The sequence below is a fragment of the Tupaia chinensis genome, unplaced genomic scaffold (genome assembly GCF_000334495.1).
Source record: "Tupaia chinensis unplaced genomic scaffold, TupChi_1.0 Scaffold148874_1, whole genome shotgun sequence".
NCBI classification, from domain to species: domain Eukaryota; kingdom Metazoa; phylum Chordata; class Mammalia; order Scandentia; family Tupaiidae; genus Tupaia; species Tupaia belangeri.
Genome location: NW_006208722.1, coordinates 1,210,518 through 1,224,034, shown reverse-complemented (window position 1 = coordinate 1,224,034; position 13,517 = coordinate 1,210,518). Strand labels below are relative to the sequence as shown.

The following is a 13,517-nucleotide window of genomic DNA, read 5'->3' as shown; positions in this document are numbered from 1 at the left end:
TTTCCCTATGCCCAATGGCCACAGGAAGGAGAGGAATATTCTAGAAGCTGCCAGCAATGGAGCCACAGATGGCATAGGCCTGGTTGCTAATGTAGTAGCCAACCTGGTTGCTTTTTTGGCCGTGTTGGCCTTCATCAATGCTGCCCTCTCCTGGCTGGGGGAACTGGTGGACATCCAGGGGCTCACTTTTCAGGTAAAGGATTGCATCTGCCTCTCTGGGATGTGGATAAATAGTCTTTGAACCATGCATGCCCTCCTGACCACAGTAAACTAGGAGAGAGCATGACCAGAAGGGTGGAGGAGATCTGACCAAGGTTCTGTGGTCTGTGGCACCTAACCTTTGTTACCTGTTTTCCCTTTTCCTGGGATACCTTTCTCTCAGGTCATCTGCTCCTATGTCCTGAGGCCGATGGTTTTCATGATGGGTGTAGAGTGGTCAGACTGTCCGATGGTGGCTGAGATGGTGGGAATCAAGTTCTTCACAAATGAGTTTGTGGCCTATCAACAACTGTCTCAATACAAGAGCAAACGTCTCTCTGGCGTGGAAGAGTGGATCGAGGGAGAGAAACAGTGGATTTCTGTAAGTGACAATCCAGAAAGGGAGAAATAGTGAGGGGTCTCAGCCGTGGCTCTGAGGGTAGACAGAATGCTACAGAATGGTTTGTTACAGACCCATAGACCCCTTTCTGGGGTCGTAGGCCTAACCATAGAGCAAGAAGAATGGTGTGCCAAGCAGCTTTCTCTCCAGTGCCTGGGCTTCCTCTGTGCTATGTGCCCCCACACTCTAACCCAGCCTCTCCCTGTAACGTAGTTGTTGGGCTTTGTGACCGGAGCAGTTCAGGGCAGACACTGTTTTTTGAAGATCTAAGGTCCCTGTCTTCATTTGTAAGTTTAAGTTGGTAGAATTTGATCTCCTTTCGCCTCTCAGTTCTTTTTCTTTCTTTCCTTTTCTTTTTCTTTATTCTTTTTTTTTTTTTTACAAATTATTTACTTAATTTATTCATTCAATTATTTAATTTGACCAGAGAAAGACTGAGAGAGAGAGAAAGTAAGAAAGCAAGCCACCAGGTGTGGGATTTGAACTGTAGTCAGTCATGTGGGAGTGTCCAATCCAGAGCCTTGTCCCTCAGTTCTTCTTTGTTAATCATCTTCATTCTTTTTTTTAAAGAAAGATTTTTGCTATAGGGTGTGTGTGCTCGCCAGAGAGACAGAAAGTGAGAACTCACCCCCTAGAGGGGATGGCCACGCCCCAATCCCTTCTCCATTCTCTCGGAATCTTGGGCATGCACTCACATGCGCCCAGAGTGAGTTTCAAGCCACCAGGTCTGGGGCTTGAGTTGTGGTCCACTATGTGGGAGTCCAGCAACGTAACCATTATGCCATCTGCTGGTCCCAATCACCCTCATTTTGAAGCCTCTCTCCATTAATAGGTTTCAAGAAGAACAGTGTTAAGTAAGCACTGAGGTCCTTGGTGATTCCCAGATCATTGCCCCATGTAGTAGTAACTCAGGAGCAGCTGTCTGCTGAGCGATCTGTCCATGTTCCCTAGGGTAGTGTGGAAAAGATGAACAGCTCTAAATACTCAGTCATGATTGTAAGATTACACACATGGGACTCAGTTTATTTACTTCTTTATTTTTCTTTTTCCTAGGAGAGAGCTGAGATCATTACCACGTTTTCACTCTGTGGATTTGCTAATCTTAGTTCCATCGGAATCACACTGGGAGGCTTGAGTGAGTTCCCCCATTTGCCCAGCTCCCCAGTACACGGGTCAGACTCCAGCTTCTGCAGTGGGCAGAACTTGTGCTTCAGTGACGTTGGGGCCAGGTGGAGAAGCTATGCATGGAGCCCCTTACAATCTCAGTGTTTGTTGCTCTTCCCCCTTGGGTTTGGAGGCCCAAATGACCACTTTTATTTTCATTTTTCCTCTAAGGAAAAAAATATAATAATGCTATTATTTTTACTTTGCCATTAAATGGGCATGGTGCCTATGTAAGTACAGATACTTTGTTTTTTTATTCAGTAGCAAAAGTACTTGCTGAAATTAAGCTACTCACAAGTCGTTTTCACAAGAGCAGGATTTGCAAAAGGAATTGAAAGACAAACAAAAGCAGCAGACATATAAGGCAGAGGACAGTAAGAGCCAGTGGCATAAAGCGTTGGATTGAAAACTACAAGTCAGCCGGTATGGGAGCAGTTGAGTCTTTGAAGCAGACAGATATATTGGGTCATCGGGAAAGTCATGATGCACTTTTGCATAGAAAACTCTGTCATGGCTTTTCCAGTGATCCAATAGTTAAACTGCTGGAGCTGTTGCTGAATGGGAGGGATGGTGGAGAAATAACACGAGGAAGGGGGGAACTGTCCTTGAGGACTAGCAGGTCCCAAGAGTTTGGAAGATTCACACGATGGCAATGATCTTAAAGAAATGGAACATAAGTACAAATATGTAACCATTTAATGGCAATCATATTCTGGGGGTAGAATCATGGAATTCTTTTATTTTGGTAGTTGATTGAACAATTTAAACTTCAAATAATTTCTTTTTTTTTCCAATTTATTTATTTGCATTCATTCACTGTACATCATTACAGCATACAAAATGAGATTTTCCATCCAGAGTACACTGTATATTGTCTCAATCAAGCACATCAACAAACATATTAGCAAATGATCTTCCATTTCTTGTTTTCTGTATGTTTTGCTTTTTTCCCCCCATCCTTGGTTCCCTATCTCTCACCCTCTGCCACCTCCTGTTCTCCTCCCACACTGTCTGTTATCTATGTTTGCTTTCTATACCATTTCCCCCCCACATTTTATTGAATCACCAAAGACCCTCATCAATCCAAATACCCTCCTAGCAAACACATGTGACACATTTCCATGAGCACAAGTCTAACTTTACGCATCCTATCAAGTAGCACCTAACTGGGGCTACATATCCTACTGCAGTCATTGAATAGATATATTTTGTTTTCCTGAAACTTTTTTTTTGTAACTCAATTTACATTCCTTCCCTAGGCATCATCACAGCACACAAAATGCGATCTCCCATCCAGTACACACTGCATAGTGACTCAATCATGCACATTACAAAAAAAAAATAAATTTCCAATTCTAGTTGCTAGAATTATTTCCACCCCTCTTTCTGACCCTCTGTCCCTTCCCACCCTCCTCTCACACCACCTCTAGTGTCCAAAATTGTCCTCCATTCCCTTCCCACCCACATTGCATTGATCACACAATTTCCTACATAACCTGACTACTTTCAAAGGTGAGTTCCCTCGTTACTACTAAGAAAACCAGTTTTAACTTAAATCAAAGAACCGCCAAGGAACTTTGCTTAAAGCCCGGAAACAGGTTAGGATTCTGTTCAAATGGTAGGTGCATGAACCTATCAGTCTCATATACTTTTATCTTCTGTTCTGGTTCAATTTTCCTGATTAAATTCTGGGATATAGTATTCAACTCCAGACTTGTCCCTATGATTAAGTTAGCTACTTTCTCAGTTTTTGGACTCTTATTTCCATGTATCTGCGTTTAGTTTTCCTGATACAGCACATCCTTGAGAACTTCTTGGAGGTCTGGTCTGGTGCTGGTAAATTCTTTCAGGTTTTGTTTATCTGAGAATGTTCTTGTCTTTTCTTCCCACCTGAAAGATAATCTTGCCGGATACAGTATTCTTGGCTGAAACTGCTTCTCTCTTAACACTTGGAATATATTTTCCCATTCTCTCCTCGCTTTTATTGTTTCTGATGAGAGATCTGCTGTTAGCCTGATGGGATGTCCTTTGTAGGTAACTTGATGTTTTTCTCTTGCTAATCTTAGTATCTTGTCTTTGTCTGCAGTTTTGGTCAACCTGGCTATAATGTGTCTTGGAGAAGATCTTCTAGGGTTGATTCTATTTGGGGTCCGTTGTATTTCCTGGGACTGGATCTTTGAATGCCTCTCTAGGTTTGGAAAGTTTTCTTGCAGGATTTCCTGGAATAGATTATCAATGCCCTTATGGGTTTCCTCACCTTCTGGAATGCCAATTATCCGGATATTTGGACGTTTGATGGTATCCAGTACTTCTCGCATATTATTCTCAAATTTTTGTGCCATTTTCTCAGCCTTCATGGTGGATTTTTCTAGGCCAGCCATTTTCTTCTCTACATCTGAGATTCTCTTTTCTGAATGATCTAGTCTGCTTTTAATGCTTTCCAGGGAGATTTTGACTTCTTGTATTATAGACTTCATCTCTAGCAGTTCCGTTTGAGTCTTTTGTAAAGTGTGTAATTCCACTTTTAGATCTTGCAGGAATTTCCTCATCTCTTGGAACTCGTCAATTTCTTTCTCCTTTCTCTTTAGCAGTTCATTATCTCTCTTCTCTTCCATCTCTGTTAGCTTAGACATTATGAATGATCTGAATTCCTTATCAGACATTTCCATGATTTTCACCGAACTGCTTGTGGATGAAGAGTTACTCTTTTCCCTAGGAGGAGAGGTATTTTCTTGTTTTCCCATGTTCCTCGTGATCCGGCGGTGATTTCTTGTCATCTGATGAATGTTGTGTTTCTTTCAAATTCTTGAGGTTCAGCCTTAATGTTCAGGAGCAAGCAGGCAGAGGTGATCCAGAAACTCTTTGCTGTTCTATTGTGCTTGCTGGTGCAGCAGATTCAGTAGATAGTGGGGAATATTTCAACCCTATTAGTATTTGAATGTTTAGCTACAGTGCTCTTAGATCTGTCTAAAAACACATTGAAAGGATATTGGAGGTTGGAGAGACAAGAAAAAAGAAAACGAGACAGAGAAAAACAACAAAAAGAGAAAAAAAGACAAAAAAAATTAAAAAATTAAAAATTTGTAATTACTGTTCTTTTTTTAAAAAAAATCACAAAATACAAAACCGCGCGGCGCGCAATCTAGTTCACAGTAGCCATGTGGAACCTTGTCCTGAAGGCCCGTGGCTTCTTCTGCCGCTAGCTTGTTTGTTGGAGGCTGAATTATTAGTAGAAAATCTTCATTCCCTTAAAAATCTAGTTCACAGTAGCCATCTGGAACCTTGTCCTGAAGGCCCGTGGCTTCTTCTCAAGTTCAAATAATTTCTTTTTTAAAGCATGTGTCTATGCTGTTCTAATTCTGATTAGATTAGGAGATTACCATCCACTAGTGAGATATGCACTGTGTGGCCAAGGCTTAGGTGCATGTCGCTCTGCTTAGTTCTCTGGCTCAAAATAGCCCATCTAATTCTGGGCTTAAGAGTGTAGATCTCAGGACTAGCAGTTGGTGTTATGGCTGTGTTGCTGGGCTCCCATGTAGTCGACTGCAGTTCAAGTCCTGGACCCGGTGGCTTAAACTTGGGCACGTGTGCGGGCGTGCCCAAGATCCCAGGAGGAGAATGGAGAAGGGACTGTGGTGTGGCCATGCCCCCAGGGGGGTGATTTCTCGCTTTCTGTCTCTGTCTCTCTCTGCACACGCCCTATAGCAAAAACCTCTCCAAACAAAAAAAGAGTACAGATCTCAACTGGCAGACCCACAGATACCTTTCGAGGTTGCAGGCCTAACCATAGAGCAAGCAGAACCATGTGCTGAGCAGCCTTCTCTCCAGTGCCTGGGCATTTACAACTGTCCGGAGCAATCCAGAGCCTTGGTTGATCCAGACACATCTTGGGTATGTTCACAGGACCACTTAAGTTAGAGTCAGACATGTAATTCTTGACCTCAGACAAGTCTGAGTCAGCGATCCCTCAGGACCGAAGTGTGTACATCTTCTTCATAGGGCATACTAGCCTGCCTCGTGGTTGGTGGCGAGGGTATTATCCATCTGCAGTGTTTTGTTCCTCTGCGTTCGTCTAAATGGGGCTCGTGGGACATATCTGATTGCCTCGTGGGGAAGGGATCAAGTTATTTTTGTTTTATTGTCTGCAGCATCAATGATACCCAGCCGGAAGAGTGACTTGTCCAAGGTTGTGATCAGTGCCCTCTTGACAGGGGTCTGTGTATCCCTTATCAGCGGCTGTATGGCAGGTAGGTGCCGCAGCTTGGTGTCTTGGCAGAACTCACTTAGATCATGACAGGATCTCTCCAAATGTTGATTTCACCATTCATCCTGCAGATGCATAGAAAAGGCACCTAATCCACAGCACTCGCAATTCACACCCAAAGAGTAAAGAGCCTCCAGAAACATCTGTAAAATCTTCTCCTTAGCATCTCTGCCTCCTTTATTCAGGAATCCTCCATGTCACCAGGGGAGCTGAAACTGACTGCGTCTCCTTCCTAAACACCACTTTCACCAACAGAACCTATGAGACCTACGTATGCTGCAGAGGGCTCTTTCAGAGGTGAGTGAGCAAGCACCAGGACCCTGCACCCTCCTCTTATACACTGTCCTCCGAGCAAGAATCTCTGAGGAAAAGGATGGGAGAACCCTGCAGAGACTGAATAGACGGCATGAGAGAGACACAGGTATCAGAGGTGGCCTATATCTGCACGATTTCTGCTTATTAAATGCATATTTGGCATTAGCTCTTGTGAACACAAGGACGACAACTATCTGTTTTGATGGGGTACTAAGAAATAGAGGCCAGAGAAAGAAGTGAAGAATGTTGGTTTCCCTGATAAGTCACTGTATTTATTGTGGTTGGAATATAGACAGATTGTAGGTAAAGATGGAATGATGGTCCTACATAGCTAAAAAAATTACGGACTTCTTCAGACAGCAATGAAGAAGACTCAGCGAGGATAAAGTTAACCTCATAGAATCACGATGAGCTTGATAGTGTAAAAATGAACTTGTTTATCAGATTTTAACGATAGACAAAGAATATATCATTAAGCTAAAAGAACTATTTACAAAAGGAAAGAGTTGAGAAACAAGGATGTTTGGTACTATCGAAGTGAAAGATAGGTGTATTGGTGGTGATATGTGGGTGAGCAAAGAGAGTCCTGGGAGATCATGAAAGGATTTGAATGGAATACTAAAGAGTCTAGTTTTAACCTGAGAATTCTGAACACTGGCAAGATTAGCTATGCTTTTTGTTTGTTTCTTTTTTTAAAATGTATTTATTTTACACTTATTCACTGGGCATCATCACAGCATACAAAATGTGATTTCTCATCCAGAATACAGTGTGTAGTGGCTTAATCATACATGTTGTTTTCAACAGATAATTTTCCATTTGTTTCATATATGTGTGTGTGTGTGTGTGTGTGTGTACATATTCCCTCCCCCCCCCATTTCTTACCTTGTCCTTTCCCACTCTCCTCCCACACTGTCTCTGGTGTCTATAGTTGCTTTGCATTCTTTCCCCCCCACACATTTTATTGATCCACAAGATACCTTAATTAATCTAACTACTTTAATAGCAAGTTCAACTGATACACACATTTCTGTGAACACATGTCTGACTTTAGGCACGAAACTCTGAGTAGAATGAATATAATATAAAGTAGTACCTACCTGAGTCTAAATAGCTTACAGTGGTTATTAAATAGGTATTTTAAAATATATTTTTAATTTCAAGAAAAGCAGTTTTAGCTTTAATAAATCAAAATTTAAAAATATTGGGACCAGCAGTTAGCGTAATGGCTATGTCGCTGGACTCCGGTGCCCCCCCATCGGGGCGGCCCCCCCCCCCCGCGAATATGGCAATTATAGACATATATTCACACATACGCATATATATATATATATATATATATAAAGAGAACTTTGCTTAAGACTTAAAAACCAGGAAACAAGTTAGGATAATGTTAAAGTAGTAGGTACCTGAACCTATTGATAGCTCAAGAGAAGGCAAAAATCCTTAAATCTGGAAAACAAAGCATAGAAGAAAATCAGTAATGTTTTAGTCAAAAGTCATCAGATTCTATTTTACCAGTTCAGTCTCATGTACACAATTATCTTCTGTGGTGATCTGATCTTTCCATTTATATTCTGGAAGATAGCATTCAACTCCAGACTTGTCCCTATCATTAAGCTGGTAATTTTTTTAGTTGTTTTTGAACTCTAATTTCTGTGTGTCTGTATTTATTCTGACATGGCATTTCATTTAGAACTTCTTGGTGAATTAATCTGGTATCGGTAAATTCTTTCAGATTTTGTTTATCTGAGAATGCTTTTGTATTTTCTTCCCATATGAAGGATAATCTTGCCAGGTAAAGTATTCTTGGTTGAAATGGTTTTTCACTTAACATTTTGAATATATTTTCCCATTCTTTCCTTGCTCACAATTGTTTCCGATGAGAGGTCCGCTATTAACCTGATGGTATATCCTTTGTAGGTAACTTGACATTTCTCTCTTGCTAATCTTAGTATCTTGTCTTTGTAGTTTTGTTCAATCTGGCTATAAGGTGCCTTGGAGAAGATCTTCTTGGGTTGATTCTACTTGGGGTCCTTTGTATTTCTTGGGTCTGTATCTTTGAATGCCTTTCTAGGTTTGGGAAGTTTTTTTCCAGAATTTCATGGAATAGGTTATTAATCCCCTTATTAGTCTCTTCATCTTCTGGGATACTGATTATCTGAATGTTTGGGCACCTAATGGTATCTAGTAATTTCTCATATATTATTCTAATTTTTTTGGCTATTTTCTCAGTCTTAGTGATGGATCATTTTAGGCCAGTGATTCTGTCTGCTACATATGAGATTTGATCTTCTGTATGATCTAGACTGCTTTGAATACTTTCAAGGAAGTTTCTGATTTCCTGTATTACAACCTTCATCTCTAATAGTTCCATTTGATTCTTTTTTGTAGTGTATATTTCCTCCTTCAGATCATGCAAGAACTTCCTCACCTCCTGGAACTTGTCAGCTCTTCTGGAATTCATTGTCTCTCTTCTCTTGCATCTCTGTTAGCTTTGTCACTATGAATATTCTAAATTCTTTATCAGACATTTCCTTGAGTTCAATCGTACTGTCTGTGGATGAAGAAGATTATTCTTTTCCCTTGGAGGAGAGATATTTTCTGGGTTTCTCATATTTCAGTGATTTCTGGTCATCTGACAGGTTATACATTTTTTCCTAATTTCTTGAAGTTCAATTTGAGCATTCAGAGGCATGAAGGAGGAGGTGATCTGGAATCCCTCTGCCATTCCATTTTTCTCCTCTTGTATGTCAGATTCAGTGGGAATGGAAGAATATTCTGACCCTAATAGTATTTGGATGTCTGTCTATGGTTCACTTAGACCTGTCTAGACACTCTGTGTGTGGAGGTTGAGCAGCAAAGTGAAGGTAAAAGAAAAAGAAAAAGAAAACAGAGGAAGAGGAAAAAAAAGTCATTAAAAATTTTTTTCTTAAAAAAGCAAAAAACCCACATGCTAATGTGAAAGTAATTTTTCATAGCTCAAGTTCAGTAGGCATCTCAGAGGCCTGTGTTTTGCCTCTCCTAAATAGGAGGAGGAAATGTCGAGAATTAGCAAAATAAAGGAGATTCTGAGAGCCAAAACAATGCTTTACCTTAAAAAAAAAAAATTAAAAGACAGACACAGATAGACGAATGATACAGAGTGTACGAAATCTCAGCAGAAAATCTTCAGTTTTAGTCCCTGAAAATAATTTTTCATAGCTCAGGGTTAGTAGGCCTCTCCAGATAGCTATGCTCGCTCTTTCTTTCTTTCTTTCTTTCTTTTTTTTTTAGTTTAGTTTTATTTTGTTTTTGCCGTAGGGAATGTGCATTTGCATAGAGAGTCAGAGAGAGGGAAAATGAGAAAGCACCTCCCTTCCCCAGGGAGCATGACCACACCACAACCCCTTCTCCACTATACTCCTATCAGGACTTTGGATACGCATGCACATATGCTTGGTGTGATTTTCAAGCCGCCATATCCGGGACTTGAACAGGGGTCCAGTATGTGGGAATCCAACCCTTTAACCAGCATGCCACCTGCTGGCCCTGGAAAATGCCTTATAATCCTCTGAAGGAGTTGCACTGTTCCTGGAAGTACTGCAATACCAGGTTGACGTGTGGAGTAGATGGAGCAAAGCTCCTATTTTTTCTCCCTGATCCATAATTCCATTTAATATTTTGTCTTTGGATGTGTTACATAGTAAACTGATAAGAACATTTACTACACTTGATCTTGGCTGAGAAGCAATCAGCTATGCTTTTTAAATAAATCATTTTGGGAGCCATTTGCATGGCAAGGAGACCAAAAGACATTGCTGCAGTAGTGCTGGTGAGAGACGATGAGGACCAATGTAAGTGGTTGTGAGATGGAGATGCACTGGGCTAGAGTCAATAGGGTTAGTCATTGGCTAGATAGGATGAAGGGGCGAGGTGAGGAGGGAAAGGAGTCTCCAATGACCATCTCTTTTTCTGGCCTGGGCAAATGGGTCTAATGAGTGCCATTCATTCACTGAGAAGAAGAGGACTCGTTCCAGGAAATGGGAGTAAAGGGCAGAGATTACAGCTTCGTTCAGTTTTGGATATATAAACTCAGAGGTACCTGTGGGACCACCATTTGGAGCTATTCACAAGTCACCTGGGTTCCAGGGTTCAGGAGAGAAATCAGAGCTGGAGATAGATTTGGAAGAGATACCTGGAAAGGAAAGTTTCAAATAGACTTTGGTTAGAGATTGGGCACAGGAGTAGACACATTGTACAGAGCTTCTTGCTAGGATTATATTGAGTATGAATGAGAGAATACATTTAATTCGGTCCAATTATTTGATCTTAGTCAATGAATTCATATTTAGGTTTTTGTTTTCAACTGCTTGATATAAATTAATGATAAATGTTTTGCATTGTTTTTGTCTGACCTACTATGTATGTCTCTGACTTTTCATTTCAGCACGACTCTGAATGGCACTAACCCTCCTTCTTTCTCTGGCCCCTGGGAAGGCAACGAGTTCAGTGCCATGGCCCTGGCTAACTGCTGTGGACTCTACACCAATGCCGTCTGTGCCTAAGCCTGGTTGGTCCATTTCCACATTCTCTGGTCCTAACAGTTTGCTGATGGCGAAGATGTTATATACTCAGGTTTCCCATTCTCCTGTCAACTCACCAAGATGTTAAATGGTAAATGTAAGATTCATTTTGGTTCAACGATATCCCAACAATGAAAATTAGCAATTGTCTTTTTATTATTTGATTGACCCACATAGGAAATGTCTCATGGGCCCTATCTGAGTTTTTCTTTAAACAAATAAATATTACCATAAAAAATCTTACAAACCTTGCTCCTAGTTGCCATCATAAAAATTATGTGATAGAATGCACTATAAATGTGATTCAATATGTAATGTGTATTGAGGGAGGAGAAGCTATATTTTTTTGGAGTTCTGTGGAGGAGCTGGGTTTATATTTCTAAAGTTATATGTGAAAGGTACATGAATATTAAATTTAGTGATGGATTTTTCTGGTCATCACACAAATTTGCAAACCTGGAAACTCTTTAATATCATTACACAGTAAGCAAAAAATATTTCCTGTCTACAGACCGCTAAGGCATATCCATTTCTTTACTTTGTTTTGGTATTTGTCTGACATATTTGCTTCAAGTTTAAGGGAATCCTTGGAAACAGTGGTTTTCAGTGGGGGTGGGGGTTGGGTGGGTGTCAGTTTTGCCTCCTGGGACATTTTGATAATGTCTTCCGTGCTTAGTATTACAACAGAGAGGATGCTACTGACATCTAGTGGCTAGAGGTTAGAATTGCTGCTAAAATTCCTAGAATGCCCAGGGCAGCCTCCCACAAGAATTCTCTGGCCTCACATGTTAGCAGCATTGAGGTTTGATTCAAAATATGTAATATTTAGGGACCAGCAGTTAGTGTAATGGCTATGTCGCTGGGTTCCCATGTAGTTGACTGTGGTTCGAGTCCCACAGTCAACTCACGCCGGACGTGTGTGCGTGCGTGCCCAAGATCCTGAGAGGAGAATGGAGGAGAAGGGATTGCGGCGTGACCATCCCCCCTGGGGGGTGATTTCTTGCTTTCTGTCTCTATGTCTCTCTCTGTCTTTCTGGCGAGCGCACGCACCCTATAGCAAAAACCTCTCCAAAAATATGTAATATTTAATGTATTATATGTAATATTAATTATGATAGTAATACTATCATAGCCTCAAGGAAGGTTTCAAAAAGATGTAAGACTTCTTCAAAAAGTTAAATATAGATACTGTAAATCCCCATGATTCCACTGCTATATAGATACTCAGAAGAATTAGAAACAGGTACTCAAACAAGTTCATGTACATACACTCCTGTTCATAAAAACATTATTTACAAAAGGCAAAAAATGAGAACTGCCCAAATTGTCCATCAGCAGATGAAGGGATATATGAACAACGAAATTTAATTCAGTTATAAAGAGGAACCCTGAAATTATATTAAGTGGGTGCCAGCAGGTGGTGTGGTGGTTAAGAGCACTGGATTCCCACATGGCCGACCATGGTTCAAGTTCCGGACCTGGCAGTTTGCCTTCTCACTTTCCTTCTCTCTCTCTCTCTCATTCTGCCTCTCTCTGGTCAAATTATAAATAAAGAAATAAAGTTAAACAAAATAATTCTTAAAAAAGAGAAATCATGCTAAGTGACAAGAGGCTTATTTGTTGTATGATTCCATTTACATGAAATATCCGGAGAAAAGAAATCCATGGACACCACAGATTGGTGGCTGCCAGCGACCACAGGGAAGACGGAGTAGAGAACAACTCCTTGTTGAGCGTGGGGTTACTCTGGAGTGCTGGAAATGTTTCGGAAGGAGACAGAGGTGGTGATTTACAACATTACAAATGTCCTGAGTGTCACTGAATTGTTCACTTTAAAATGGCTAACTTTGTATCATGTGAATTTCACCTCAATACATTTTTTAACGGATGTGGGTACTTGAATGTGCCCTACGCTAACCTATTTCTCTAGCTTCCTAGTTCACTGAGCTCAGAACCTCTAGATCTTCTTCTAAGTCTCCATTCCTGGCCTCCTTAAAGAAAAACTACCACTTCCTGAACTGCAGATAATTTAACCCTAGGTCTGGTTTCTTGTGAGAGGCAGCAAAAGGTAATGGTTATTAGTGGTGGACACCAGGCAGATTACTGGAGTATTTTTGTTTGTTTGTTTGTTTGTTTTCCCAGAGGGTGCCCGAACTCTCCAGAGACAGACAAAGAGAGAGAGAGGGAGAAAACACCTCCCAACAGGTCACCCATGCATACATGCCTACATGTTTTGCTTTATGTATATGACGTTTATCCAGACCACTGCGTATAGAGCTACTTCATTCTATTCATTTTATTGGCTTCCTGATACTCCATGGAAGGGTGTGCCTAAGCAATCTATTTCCCTAGTGATAGACATTTAGGTTGATTTGTATTTGGCTAGCTACTTCTAGGGCCTAATTAAGGCATGTTTTTCAAGCCACTAGGTCTGGGATTCAAACCATGGTGGACATATGGGATCCAGGTCCCTTAACTACTGGACTGCTGTGGGGGCCCTCTCTTACATTGCTGTTTGTTTTATGATTTTCTTCTATTGCAGCAAGTAGAAAAATGGTTGCCATAAAGTCTGACAATTCCCTCGAAGACAGAATTGTTTTATTTGGAAAGC

The 13,517-nt window shown here is 40.9% G+C and overlaps 1 protein-coding gene and 1 pseudogene across 4 annotated transcripts in view; one reads left to right on the top strand and one right to left on the bottom strand.

Annotated features, from left to right (window-relative positions):
• The window catches only part of SLC28A2 (solute carrier family 28 member 2), a 38,938-nt gene extending 26,191 nt beyond the window's left edge, over nucleotides 1–12,747 (top strand). Inside the window, exons 13-19 of one of the 4 annotated variants that reach the window (XR_003548271.1) lie at nucleotides 25–193; nucleotides 383–580; nucleotides 1,652–1,733; nucleotides 5,911–6,009; nucleotides 6,212–6,323; nucleotides 10,771–10,997; nucleotides 12,565–12,747. Coding sequence is in view for 3 of the 4 variants with exons in the window: in XM_014585105.2 (XP_014440591.1) it covers nucleotides 25–193; nucleotides 383–580; nucleotides 1,652–1,733; nucleotides 5,911–6,009; nucleotides 6,212–6,323; nucleotides 10,771–10,888 (778 nt within the window). In the remaining variant the exon portion in view is untranslated. Of the gene's footprint in view, nucleotides 1–24; nucleotides 194–382; nucleotides 581–1,651; nucleotides 1,734–5,910; nucleotides 6,010–6,211; nucleotides 6,324–10,770; nucleotides 11,314–12,564 lie in introns of those variants that run through there. The other 3 variants (XM_014585105.2, XM_027769193.1, XM_014585106.2) reach the window with 3 other exon arrangements.
• Nucleotides 9,899–10,075, bottom strand: LOC114006559 (uncharacterized; annotated as a pseudogene).
• Nucleotides 12,748–13,517: the final 770 nt, after the last annotated feature.